A 13461-nucleotide genomic window follows, 5' to 3' on the forward strand; every position below is an offset into this window, starting at 1 on the left:
TCCCTCCTCTAAAATCACATATGCCAATTCCTACAAATTAATATCTTCAAATATATCCTATTGGTTCTGTTACTCTGAAGGAACTCTGAACTGATATAGACACTTCAATTAAAATTATATGCAGCTAGAAATACAGAATAAATTATGTTGTCAGTCCTTAACAATTCTACTATTCTCTACCTGAATTTCAAAATCTATTAGTTAAAATGATTTCACTAGCAACAACCAAAATATTTCTGGATAACAAATTTCAAATAAACTGGGATGCATTACAATTTACAATCTTTACTCTGCTTCTAAACACTGATGAGATATCAATCTCAAAAGAAAAACATTAAATTTGTTAATTTAAGTATTTCATGCTATATTTGCCTTTTATATTTTAACTAGATGCCCGGTGCATGAAAATTTATGCACTGGAGCGGGGGAGTTCCTCAGCCTGGCCTGTCCCCTTTCACAGTCCTGGAGCCCTCAGGAGTGGGAGGCGACCCGGCGATCAGGGGAAGGCGATGCCCTCATCATACCTCTGTTGCTGCCACTGCTGGCAGTGCAAGCCTTGGCCGGCTCTGGTTACCTGAGCCTTGGGTGGCGCTGGGCGGCTGGGCGGCTGGGCAGCCACCATCCAAGGCTTGCCTGCACCTTGGGCTGGCCCTGGCCGGCTGGGCAGCTGACAGCTGAGGCTTGCCTGCACCTTGGGCTGGCCCTGGGCAGCTGGGCAGCCGACAGCTGAGGCTCGTCTGTGCCTTGGGCCGGCCCTGGGCAGCTGGGGGGCTGTGGGACTGGGGAACTCCAGAGGCAGGCGCCCCGGCAGAGCTGAGGGGGCTGGGCACCACCATCTTTGAGGGTGTGGCAGTCAATTAGCATATTCCCTCCTTATTAGCTATGGGCACTGCCATCTTTGAGGGCATGGTAGTCAATTAGCATATTCCCTCTTTATTAGATAGGAAGATATTTTCCTCAACTTTACTTTTATAAACAAAGATCTCAAATTCTAATAAAATGCCCACTATTCTTGAGGTTAAATACTTAATCCTGCTGAGTTAGCAAGAAACTAACATCATCTTGAACTCTGTTTTGAATGATCTATAGAAAACAGTGAAAGCCTGATTTCTGAGCTAATCCAACGTGTGAAAACTTAATGTTACTAAGACAAACCATATGTCACATCTGACTCCAAATACAAAGGGGAAGGTGGGAAGTGAGGGAATAACAATGACAAGATATAAGATATCTGCATAGCAAGAACGGCATAAAGGCGGAAAAGAAATCCAAACCAAAATTCTTTGATAAGGCAATTAAGTGGAGTCCAAACCAAAATCATGTGTTGTTAAATTACTGAAAACTTTATTCGGTAAGGAAACTGTTGAGCCCTGGATGGTTTGGCAATTGATTACAGCGTTGGCCTGTGGACTGAAGGTTCTGTCCTGGGTTTGATTCCTGTCAAGGGCACGTATTTCAGTTGCAGGCTCGATTCCTACCCTGGTCGGTGGGGGCTCGTGCGGGAGCAACCAATAGATGTATCTCTCTCACATATATGTTTCTCTCTTTCTCTCCCCCTACCTTCTAATCTCTTTAGTAAAATCAATGGGGAAAAAATCCTTGGATGAAGATTAATAAAAAAATAAAACTGTTGAGTAGAAACTTCCAAATTTTTCAAATTAAATGCAACTGAAATGCCTGGGATGCTTTGGAACAAACAGACCCTTACATAAACACATTTTCAATTCGGTTATTTAGTCCTTATACATACAATTTTTCAAGACAATGAGCACTGCCAATATAAACAAGATAATCAAATTCCCTGATCTTTTGATAACCACTGATATTTTCATTCTAGGCAGCCAAATTTAAACTGTACAAATTTTATACATATCTATGAGTTATGTTACCCTAGAAGAGAGGGCTGCCGAAATCTAGAAGCAGAGCAAGCAGGGGAAGCAGAGTAACTAGAAAGATGGTGGATAGGCCTAAAGGGACTACCCAGATTGTTGAGCTGGCTTCAGCCCTAACAGAGATTACTGTCTAAGGGGATCCATTCCTACCTGATATTGATAGCTAAAAAAAAAGGTTCCTGTGCAAAGTCATCAATAGTGATCCCCAGGAAAATTATCTATACTAATAAAAGGGTAATTAGTAATTAGAGCAGATGTCTTCTGGACATCCTTCTAGACAAAGCTGCAGCGGCTGCCTGAGTCTCAGGCAGGCTGCGGATGGCATCTGCTGCTGCAAGGGCTGGCCCAAGGCTCAGGCAGGCCGCGGATGGTGGCTGCCACTGTGAGGGCCCGAGGCTCAGGCAATGAGGGCTGGGCCGAGGCTCAGGCAAGCCGTGGCGGCTCTGAGGGCCGAGGCTCAGGCAGCCGCAGCGGCTGGCAGTTGCAGCAGCAGAGGCGTGATGGGGGTGTCACCTTCCCGATTGGCCAGTTGCCTCCCGCAGAGGGAGGCAAGACTGCTGCTTAGGTCCACTCCCCGTGGAGGAGGGGTCCTCAAACTTTTTAAACAGGGGTCCAGCTCACTGTCCCTCAGACCGTTGGAGGGCCAGACTATAGTTTAAAAAAAAAACTATGAACAAATTCCTATGCACACTGCATATATCTTATTATGAAGTAAAAAAACAAAACGAGAACAAATACAATATTTGTATTTGCATGTGGCCCGCGGGCCGTAGTTGGAGGACCCCTGTCATGGAGAGTGGGCCTAAGCTGTCAGTAGGACATCCCCTGAGGGTTCCTGGACTGTGAGAGGGTGTAGGCTGGGCTGAGGGCCCCCCCACCCCCACTGTGCACAAATTTTTGTGCACCAGGCCTCTAGTGTAATAAGATTTTTCCTGGTTCAGCATTTACAGGGGCTCATTTAGATAAAGGAAGGAAAAGAAGGAACTTAGGAAATATCAGTACCTAGAACTATTGAGTCATTTTCCCAAGAAAAGAAAGCCTGGACAGAGGGTAAGACCCCAGTTACATGAACTGAAGCTCCAAACAGACTTCCAGACATAGTGGAAAGGAATAAAGGGCACTTGAGGATACAAGAATGAAAATGTCCTAAGGACGGAGCAAAGTGGCAAAAGTTTGAGAAGACAAGTGAAGAAAGACAGATTTCAAATTTGCAGATGCAAAATAAGCAAGATTAATTATGGTCACTAGTTACAGATGATAATGAGTATATACTATATTGCCAAACTTTCCTAGAGTGGTTTTGGAACTTGGCCAACCTGACAACTAAAAACTCTTTAGAATTTGTACTTTATAATTGGATGTATATTGGTGGAGGGGGGTATTTGAGGCATTCAGGAATTGACAATATCAATTTTTTAATCATGTAAAAAGTCCCAAATGATATCTATCATTTTGTTGTTTACCCAAGGCAATTTTCCCCTTGATTTTTAAAGAGAGTGGAAGGGAGAGAGAGACACAGAACCTGAAAAACACTGATGTGAGAGAGACACATCGCCTCCCACATGCACCCCAAATGGGGCTGGGGAACGAGTCTGCAACTGAATTATGTGCCCTTGACTGGAATTGAACCCAAGACCCTTCAGTCCACAGGCCAACACAACAACCACTGAGCCAAACCAACTAGGTTGTTATCTATAAATTTTTAAACATTAATTCATGTTATCAAAGCCATTTATTAAATAAAAACTTTAGCACTAAGTTTTATCTTTTTTAAACAACAAAAATGCAAAAAGTTCCTAATTAGTTATTTAATTGTTTTATGTTTCAATATTCTAATCTGTAAAATGAGAATAATAATAGATTTTACCTCAGGGTTATGTAATGAGGATAAAATTAAAATATTTAAAACATTTAGAATACTGTGTAATTCATAATAGGCACTCAATAAATATTAACCATTAATTATATTTATTAGAAAAAACATTTTTCTACTCAAAGTCTATAAAACTTTGAGAGCAAATATTTTTTTAAGATATATTTTATTGACTTTTTACAGAAAGGAAGGGAGAGAGATAGAGAGTCAGAATCATCGATGAGAAAGAAACATTGATCAGCTGCCTCCTTCACATCTCCTACTGGGGATGTGCTCGCAAACCAGGTACACGCCCCTGACCGGAATCGAACCCGGGACCCTTCAGTCCGCAGGCCGACGCTCTATCCACTGAGCCAAACCGGTTTTGGTGAGAGCAAATATTTTTAAGGCATAGTCTGAACTACTAGAAACTCTCATTTTACTTATTTTTCAGCAAAAAAATAAAATAAAATAAAGAAAATGTAGTTTGCATTTATTGAGAACCTTTAATATTAGCTAAAACACATGAAAATGCCATTTTTATAGGAAAAAAGCTCAATAACAGCAAGTATATAAGATTAACTTTTAAAAATTATTGTTAGAAAAATTAAATACATTTGACTGAGATGCAGCTAAAACAGTTTTTAAAAATGGAACCTCAGCATGCAATTAAGCTTCCAAAAATAATTTTAAAATAATAAAAATATTGCCATGATGGCCCTGGCAGGGTAACTTAGTTGGTTAGAACATTATCCTGATAAGCCAAGGTTACGGGTTCAATTCCCGGTCATGGCACATACAAGAATCAACCAATGAATTCATAAATAAATGGAAAGATAAATTGATGTTTCTCTTTCTCTCTGTGTCTCTATCTCTCCCCTCCTCTCCCTCTCTAAAATCAATCATTAAAAAGAAAATATTGCTACCATAAGCATCTTTACTGGTACCTGTTCCATAGATTGAGCATTTGTGTCCCCCTAAAAACCATAGGTTGACATCTAATCCCCAATGGATGGTGTCTGGGGGTAGAGCCTTTGGGTGGTGAGTAGGTCATAAGTGCAGAGCCTTCATGAATTGGATTAGTGCTTTTGTAAAAGAGGCCTGAGAGAACTCCCTTGGCTCTCCTATCATGTGATGTTATAGTGACAAGATGACTATCAGTGAAGAAATGGGCCTCACTAGACATGGGATCTGCTGGTGCCTTGATCTGGGATTTTTCAGACTCCAGAACTAAATAAATGTTTGTTCTTTATAAGCTACTCAGTTTATGGTGTTTTGTTATAGAAGCCTGAATGGATTAAGATATGGGATATGGAAGAACCCCATTATACTATTAAAAAGAAAGTAAATATCTTCTTGGTAAAACATTAACTTTTTAACCAATAGGATTAAACTTTTCTATGTCAGTTCTCTACATGGAATCCTATGTGAAAAAACTACTGCAGCTCTGAAAAAAAATTTTTTAGCAACTCCTTTTGATTCAAAGAGAGTCCAAACTACTTTCAATCATAAAATACAGTCCAATAAAGTATAAAGTTTCTAACATTAAAACATTCATTTCCTTTTTACAGAGGTGAATAAATATGTTTAAGGATATGTGGATTCCCTGAAAGAGAAAATTAAAAATCCTGGTTCTCAGATCTGAGAAATATGCCATAAATCTTTCAAATGTAGTCAGGAAACCTCAAGTGACTAGAGCTTTTACTGACAGGAGTTTGGGCTGGAGTGAAGGGCAAAGGCACGCATGGACACAGGTACTGACTTTTTCATACTTTCATTGTATATTTGTAACCTAACCAAGGTAACAAAGAACACAGAATGGAGAAAAAATAACAACTCACCATGTTTTCCCCTAGAAATATCCACATATTGGCACAGTCTTGGATGGATGATGGTCTTAAGAATTTGAAAACGCCCTAAAATTTTGATGGAATTTGGTGTGAGAGGAAGCCCGTTGCTTCCACAAACATCATGTGGTAGAGCAGAGGCAAAGAAGGTAAAGGCACCCATTTCGACATCCTTCAAGGGAAACATCTCCGAGTCCTAGATCTTCCAAGATAATCTGGAAAAGGAAAGAATTTTTTGACAGATCAACCAAACATTAAACCAGTATTTTCTCACCTTAAACATGATTAACTATATATAGATAGATAGATATAGATACACACACACACACACACACACACACACGCACGCACGCATAATATACAAATCGACCGGACAGCGGAACATCCAGTCAGCTATGATGCACACTGACCAGCAGGGGGCAGACACTTAACACAGGAGCTGCCCCCAGCATGCAGGTCCTGCCAGCCAACCTCTCAGTCCCTCCCCATGGCCAGCAGTCTCCAATCTCCTGATGGGGAATTGGGTGGCGGTGGGCACAGGCGGTGGGGCTGGCTGCCGGCAGCTGGGGAAAATCAGCCCTGATCGCAGGCCAGGACTAGGGACCCTACCCATGCATGAATTTTGTGGTCCAGGCCTCAAGTAAATATATAACTTGGAGAAAATGTCAATCTGAATACTTCAAAGTAAAAAGATGTCAAGTTTAAAAATTCCAAGATAATATCAAAGAAGAAAAACTACCAATCAGAAATTTACACTGCAGTTCTAAATCTAAGTCAAACACTTTCAATAGCATTCAAAGGAAAAGATAGAACATTTCCTTTTCAATGATGCTTGGCAGTTTTGAGTTTAGAGGTAGTTCATTACTGCATGTTAATTTCAATAAGGCTCTTCTCTTTACCTATCGCTTGAATAACCCTAGACTACCAAGAATTTTTCCTTTTTATAGATGAAGCAATTCATGAAATAGGAAATAGAGATACCAACCAGACACTTTAAATAATCAAGGACTCTTAATAGTAGTAAAAATTCAACTAGATAACAGAAGGCACTATGTTACTTAAATGACTAATCAATTTTCATTTTTGTGCTGGGTGTTTTACATGTGATTTGTTTTAGTCCCCTTAAGAATCTTGACAAATATTGTTGCCACCAGGTTTGAGATAAATGTTCCATGTGTAGATCCTGAGAGTTCTTATTAGCATGGACTCAAAAACATATGGTGCCTCAGAGTTGTGCAATAGAGCAGCCTGGAGATTAAGAAACTTGTTCCAAAATCAATCTGACTTACATTAAGGAAACCATAACAAAAAAGGTCCTGAATAAAATTTCCCTCCTGCCCAGGTGTATCATTAAAAAGACATTCTATTGATCAAGCACTGCAATCTTCCCTTCTCAGCTTTCACAATAAAAATCTGGAATTCTAAATTAAGGTAATAGGCTACTTCTCATATATATGACTGCCCAGAAACCTCATCAAAAGAATTAAAATGTTTTGAAATATATAAACTCACAACAAGAAAGAGAACAGAAAAGAACCACAAGCTGATGAAAGATTTCAAGAAAATACTGTAAAGCATTTTGCATATGGAAGGGTACTATCACAAGAAACAGAAAGATGGAAGTTACAACCTATAACACAGTCAAGAAGTTTTCCCAGCCCCTTAAGATCAGAGGCTTCAGATTCAGACAAAATAGATCTCTTAATTTTGGAACTTATAGGACCCCAGTTAAGATCTGTCTACTCAACCATCCAAAAACAGAGTATGTTAATCAATAATCCTGTCCATATGTGTAAAGCTCCTAGACAGCTTTCTTTAATTCTTAAATAATGAACTGTCCAGGAATCACTAGATAGATAAGGAAAAACTATAGAACAAAAGGAAAAGAATAAAATAAACCAAGAAAAAAAAATCTGCACTAGAGGCAACGAAAATAACTTCTGTAAATAAAAAAAATCCAGCCCTAGCCAGTTTGGCTCAGTGGCTAGAGCGTTGGCCTGAGGACTGAAGGGTCCCAGGTTTGATTCTGGCTAGGGACACATGCCCGGGTTGCAGGCTCAATCCCAAGTGGGGGCGTGCAGGAGGAAGCTGATCAATGATTCTCTCTCTCATCATTGATGTTTCTATCTCTCTCTCCCTCTCCCTTTCTCTCTGAAATCAATAAAAAAATATTTTTAAAAAATTCAAAATTCAACTCTAATATATTTAGGAAGATTTGAGAAGATATTGCACTCATTACATAAAACAGGAGGTATGGAAAATATATTTTTTAAAAATATGATATATATAAAAGTCTAATATGCTAAGTGTCCGACCATCCGACCAATTGCTATCACACACACTGACCACCAGGGAGCAGACACTCAACGCAGGAGCTGCTGTGACATGCACTGGCTATTTACAGAGAAACAGCACTGCAGACCTGGCACCCACAAAGCAACACTAGGCTTCCCGCAAGTGGGAAACAGGCCCCACCACCACCCCGGAGTGACATCCCACCAAATTGCAGCCAACACTGCTGAGACAACATGGCGCAAAATGCGGCCCACAGTCCAGCCGAGCCCAGCCCGGAAACTGTAACTGTGGGCACCGGGTAATAACGTCATGTAGGAATGCCCTGTTTCCTCTCCCTAGTGACTAGCCTCTTTGGAGTTTCTTCAGCCCAGGAACCTGACCTGCTTTATAGCCAGGTGCAGTTCAACCAAATGTTTGTCAAGCATTTTCCCTGCCTCATCTCATTTGATCCTCGCAGAAGTCCTGGAGTAAGTAGATAGGAGACTCAATGGAATCCTATTTTCTTTTCATTCACTGGAAAACAGAGATTTAGAAAGCTAAGAAACTTGACCCAACTGAAAAAAAAGTAAGAAATGGCTGACCTTGAAAATGACTTCAAGCTTTCTCACTGCGCAGAATATAGTGAAACAATTCTGCAGTTAAATATTTTACCCTTTGCTCTCCCTGCGTGATCTACAATAATAATCTGCTTCGTGTTGATATTTACTGTGTTGCTGACAATTACCTGAAAGAGAAGTTGGGGTGCTTCACTGGGCTCGAAAAAGTTTAGCTAAATCAGAAAGCAGTTCTAATTAAGCAAGTTTATTCTATATAAATAAAAGGCTAAGTTGACTCACACATGCGTGATACATATAAAGCTCTTGCTGGCGCCAATCGCACGCGTGTGTTTCAATCTGTCACTGTCGATTGTGAATTTGGTTGACACTTCCATTATAGAGAAAGCGCAAATAGCAATATTAAAATATTTCTTCTAATTAATTTCCTTTCAATGTGCATGAATTCATGCACCGGACCACTAGTACATATTAGGAGGATATGAAGAAACTGAATGGAAATTGGTAGAATCACTATGCACCACAATTTGACACTATTTAGTATATATAAACTTCATCTGATAATAAAAAGCAAAAAAGTAAACAAAGAAAATTGAGAAAATATGAAAAAAGAATAATTAAATGAGTGCTTGATGTGATTACCAAATTACATGTGCTTAGAACATAGAGTAAAAAGGCAAATAGATAAAAGCATACAAGAAGATAATAGGCATGCGAATCAAACAAAGAATTACCTTAATAAGTTTCAAAACAAAGATCAGAGAAAAACTAAGGAGAATAAAAGTAAAACAGAATAGGGGAAAATTCCCCATAGATAAAGGGAAACATAAACCTTAAAATGAAAAAGTCTTATAATTTCAAGGAGGATAAATGAAAAAAGACTAACCTGAGACATTTATTCTAGCACCTTTGAATAAGTTCATTGCAAGGAGAATAAATTCACACCAAGATATATCATAATAGCTCGGCTGGTGTGGTTCACTGGTTGAGTATCGACCTATGAACCAGAAAGTAATGATTCCATTTCCTGTCAGGACATATACCTGGGTTGCAGGCTCGATCCCCAGTACAGGGTGTGCAGGAAGCAGTGGATCAATGATTCTTTCTCATCATTGATGTTTCTCTCTCTCTCTCCCTCACCCTTCCTCCCTAAAATTAATCCTATATAATAAAAGAGAAACATGCAAATTAACAATCCTTCTGCTACACTCAAGCCACACCCACCAGCCAATCAGGAGAGAGTACGCAAATTAATCCAACTAAGATGGTTGCGGCCATGGAGCTGGAGTGAGCAGGAGGCTTGGGTTGCCCCCGGTGATGGAGGAAGCCAAGCTTCCCACCTGCCCTGGCCAGCCCTGGGCTACGCTCAAGGCTACAAAGTTTCAATTATAGAAGATAAATAAATCCCAGAAAAAGGAAAAATAAGAAAAAAAGGAGAGGCTGGGAGCTTGGGTGGCCAGGGGGGCGTGGCCAGCCTGAAAACAGCCATCAGCCCCTCACCCAGGCTGGACAGGCACCCCAGTAGGGACCCCCACCCTGAAGGTGGTGTGGCCAGCCTGAAAATGGCCATCAGCCCCTCACCTAGGCTGGCCACACTCCCATGGGGTGAGGGTCCCTGCTAGGGGGCTTGGCCAGCCTGCAAACAGCCATCAGCCCCTCACCCAGGCTGGCCAGGCTCCCCAACGGGACCCCCACACTGATCCACAACACCCTTCAGGGCAAACCAGCTGGCCCCCACCAGGCCTCTATCCTATATAATAAAAGGATAATATGCAAATTGACCCTAACAGCAGAACCACTGGGAATGACTGGTCACTATGACACACACTGACCACTAGGGGGCAGACTCTCAATGCAGGAGCTGCCCCCTGGTGGTCAGTGTGCTCCCACAGAGGGAGCTCTGCTCAGCCACAAGCCAGGCTGACGACTGCCAGCACAGTGGTGGTGGCAGGAGACTCTCCCGCCTCCTCAGCAGCGCTAAGGCCGACTGCAGCTTAGGCCTGCTCCCCGCTGGCAAGTGGACATCCCCCGAGGGCTCACGGGCTGCCAGAGGGATGTCTGACTGCCAGCTTAGGCCCGATCCCCTGGGAAGCGGGTCTAAGGCAGCAGGTGGTTATCCCCCAAGGGGTCCCAGACTGTGAGAGGGCACAGGCTGGGCTAAGGGACTCCCCCCCGCACCCCCAGTGCACAAATTTTTGTGCACTGGGCCTCTAGTAAAAATATATTTAAGAAAGATATATCATAACAAATTTTCAAAAAATGAGGCATAACTAAAAAATTTAATAATTTCTGAGAGCAAACAAATAATTCTGGCACCAAAAAATTAAGATCAGACTGACATTTTCATCTTCTCATGCACAACACTGGAGGTTAGAAGATGGTGAATTCTTGGAAGATTTGGTTTCTATACCCAGCAAAACTATCAACCATAACAGCAACATGATAATATACAGCTATGCAAACAAATAAAAAATAAAACTACCACCCACTAAAAAATAAAATTACCACCCACATATCTTAGTTTCTTTAGAGGAGAAAAGCAAATAATAGAAGATGTTGGGTTAAAAATCATTGCAACTTACTCAAGAGTTCAATGAATGTGCCCAGAAAAGAAGCTGCACAAAAGGACTAGAATAGAATCTATTCAAATTAAACAGAAAGTGACTGGGATCCAAGGGAAACATCTTCAAGCATAGAAATGAAATGGAAGCTTCTCATACAAAGAATGAGAATACGTGGTGAAGAAAGTACAACATGGAAGGACTAAGTGACAAAAGCATATGTACCTCTTCCTCAAAATAAATCAGAAAGTCCTTTGTGAAAGTGTGGAGGGGTTAAAAACATTGTAAGAAGCACATGGTCCAAAATATAAAGCACAGTAAAATATGATCATTTTTTTGTCATTGTAGAGGGAGTAAGAAATAATAAATTTGATGTTAATATTACAAATCTGACAACCTGTAAGTATAGGTCCAGCTAAGAGAAGGTAGGAGCAGATCTGGTTTCTGAAGTGGTAAAGGATAAACTAGAGTCACTACTTTTCTTATTTTACCAAATAAGGAGCCAACATATATTTTTGAAATTTGATGTGAAAAAAATTGAGTTTACATTTATTTAGAACTAATCAATCTGAAAACTAAATATTGTAATAACTATTTGTAGAAGAGACGTTTGTGGATGATGTGGACTATCTTTAGTCAATTCAAAAAAAGAATTAGTAGTTGAACTAATTATGCAACATGCAAACCTAAAATTAGGTGAGGTTGAAAGTGGTTATCCCTGAAGAATAGAACTGAGGGGAGAAGGGAGACACTAAACTGCTGCATTTTATTATGCAGTCCTTCTATAATATTTGATTACAATTAGATGCCTCTATCCCTTAGACACCTAAAAACCAAATAACCAAATGAAGAAAATGCAAATTATTCAGAAACACACATTATTTAGCACGAAACATGTCATCGGTGTTTTGCTTTAAATGCCTCTTAGGCTCATGCATAAAAAATACACAGAGATTTTCTTACTTGGTGAATGGAAGAATGCGAGCGTAGTGGGGAAACAGCTGAGATGAGAGATCAGTTGAGGAATAACAACAATGTAAGCAATTAGGTTTGAAAATTCATTCAGTCACCCATGTCTTGGAGACCTTAGACAACCTGCCAGGTGGTTTTCCAGTTGCCAAGCTAATTATAGTGAACAAGACACAATCTGTGCCCTCAAAGAATCTGGAGTTGAAATGACTCAAATTGGAGAATAAAGGGAAAAAAATGGGCAAAAGATAATAAAACAGTTTACACGTTTCAGGAGCGAATGAAACTAGTTCATTTATTAGATATACTTCCCCTCAAGAAGTCGTTTTTCTGTCCCAAACAAAAGCAGGGACATTGGGTCCTTGTAAAAGCAACTAGTTATAATTCGAAAGTAGCTCCCACCTGTTCGCTTCCTTCCACTCCACAAGGAAATTACATCTCAGTCATTGACTAAACCAGTGGTTCTCAACCTTCTGGCCCTTTAAATATAGTTCCTCATGTTGTGACCCAACCATAAAATTATTTTCGTTGCTACTTCATAACGTAATGTTGCTACTGGTATGAATCGTAATGTAAATATCTGACATGCAGGATGGTCTTAGGCGACCGCTGTGAAAGGGTCGTTCGACCGCCAAAGGGGTCGCGACCCACAGGTTGAGAACCGCTGGAAACCTTTGCCAACCAGAAACAAACCAAAGCAATTGTTCCCATCTGTGATGAGCAACAGGGCCATTTCCACCTTCTCCAACCCCCTCTTTAGTCTTCCTCTGAAGCAGGGATTCCTTTCAGAGGACTCGGGTAAACGTGTGCAGGGATGGGGACCACGCAGAGTCAGCAGCCCGCAGCCTGGCGGGTCCGCTCAGCCTCTCCCTGCGGTAGGCGGGGCCCCTCGCTGCACCTGCCAGGCTCTACAGCCCCACCCACGACGACCAATACCAGCGGGAAACCCCAATACCTGCCTCAGAGTCTGGGGGCGCAGGCGGACACCGAGACAAGGGGAAGGAGCTTCTACACAGGGCCCTAGGGCTGTCTCTTTGGCGGGGGTCGCCGCTACTGCTTAGGGCACCGGGGCCTGCATGTCAGGTGCGGCTGCAAAAGGGTCCGCCCCGGGAGCGCCCGCAGCTCGCACGCTCCGGAGCCTGAGTGCCAAGCCGGCGGAGGTGCCCGGCTCCGAACCCGGGAGAGGCGCGAGCCCGGCCCTCACCCTGACAGTTCCCAGTCTCCCCACGCCCTCCTCTTGGCCCGGGCGTTTCCTCTGACCTCACGGCCGCCGCGCCGCGCCATGGACGAAAGACCCCGACGCCCGGCGTCTTGCCCATTGCCCAACGGAGCGAGAAAACGTCGCGACCGAGGAAGAGGGCCAGGGGGGTGGCGTTCCTGCATGGCATACTGGAAGCGTGGCGTGGCTGCACCCAAGGGGGGGGGCGGGGACCACGGATTGCGAGGTGAGTCCATGGGGCGCTCAGGCGTTTCGGTGGGACACCTCGTTGG

At 42.1% G+C, this 13461-nt stretch overlaps 1 protein-coding gene across 1 annotated transcript in view; it reads right to left on the reverse strand.

Annotated features, from left to right (window-relative positions):
• The window catches only part of TBCK (TBC1 domain containing kinase), a 171199-nt gene extending 158806 nt beyond the window's left edge, over positions 1–12393 (reverse strand). The window contains exons 1-2 of the mRNA XM_081105075.1: positions 11965–12393; positions 5586–5806 (exon numbers count right to left, since the gene is read on the reverse strand). Of these exons, the coding sequence (XP_080961201.1) occupies positions 5586–5778 (193 nt within the window). The 5' untranslated portion in view covers positions 5779–5806; positions 11965–12393. The remainder of the gene's footprint in view (positions 1–5585; positions 5807–11964) is intronic.
• Positions 12394–13461: the final 1068 nt, after the last annotated feature.

The sequence above is a fragment of the Myotis nattereri genome, assembly GCF_964212035.1.
Source record: "Myotis nattereri genome assembly, chromosome: 1".
Taxonomy (NCBI): domain Eukaryota; kingdom Metazoa; phylum Chordata; class Mammalia; order Chiroptera; family Vespertilionidae; genus Myotis; species Myotis nattereri.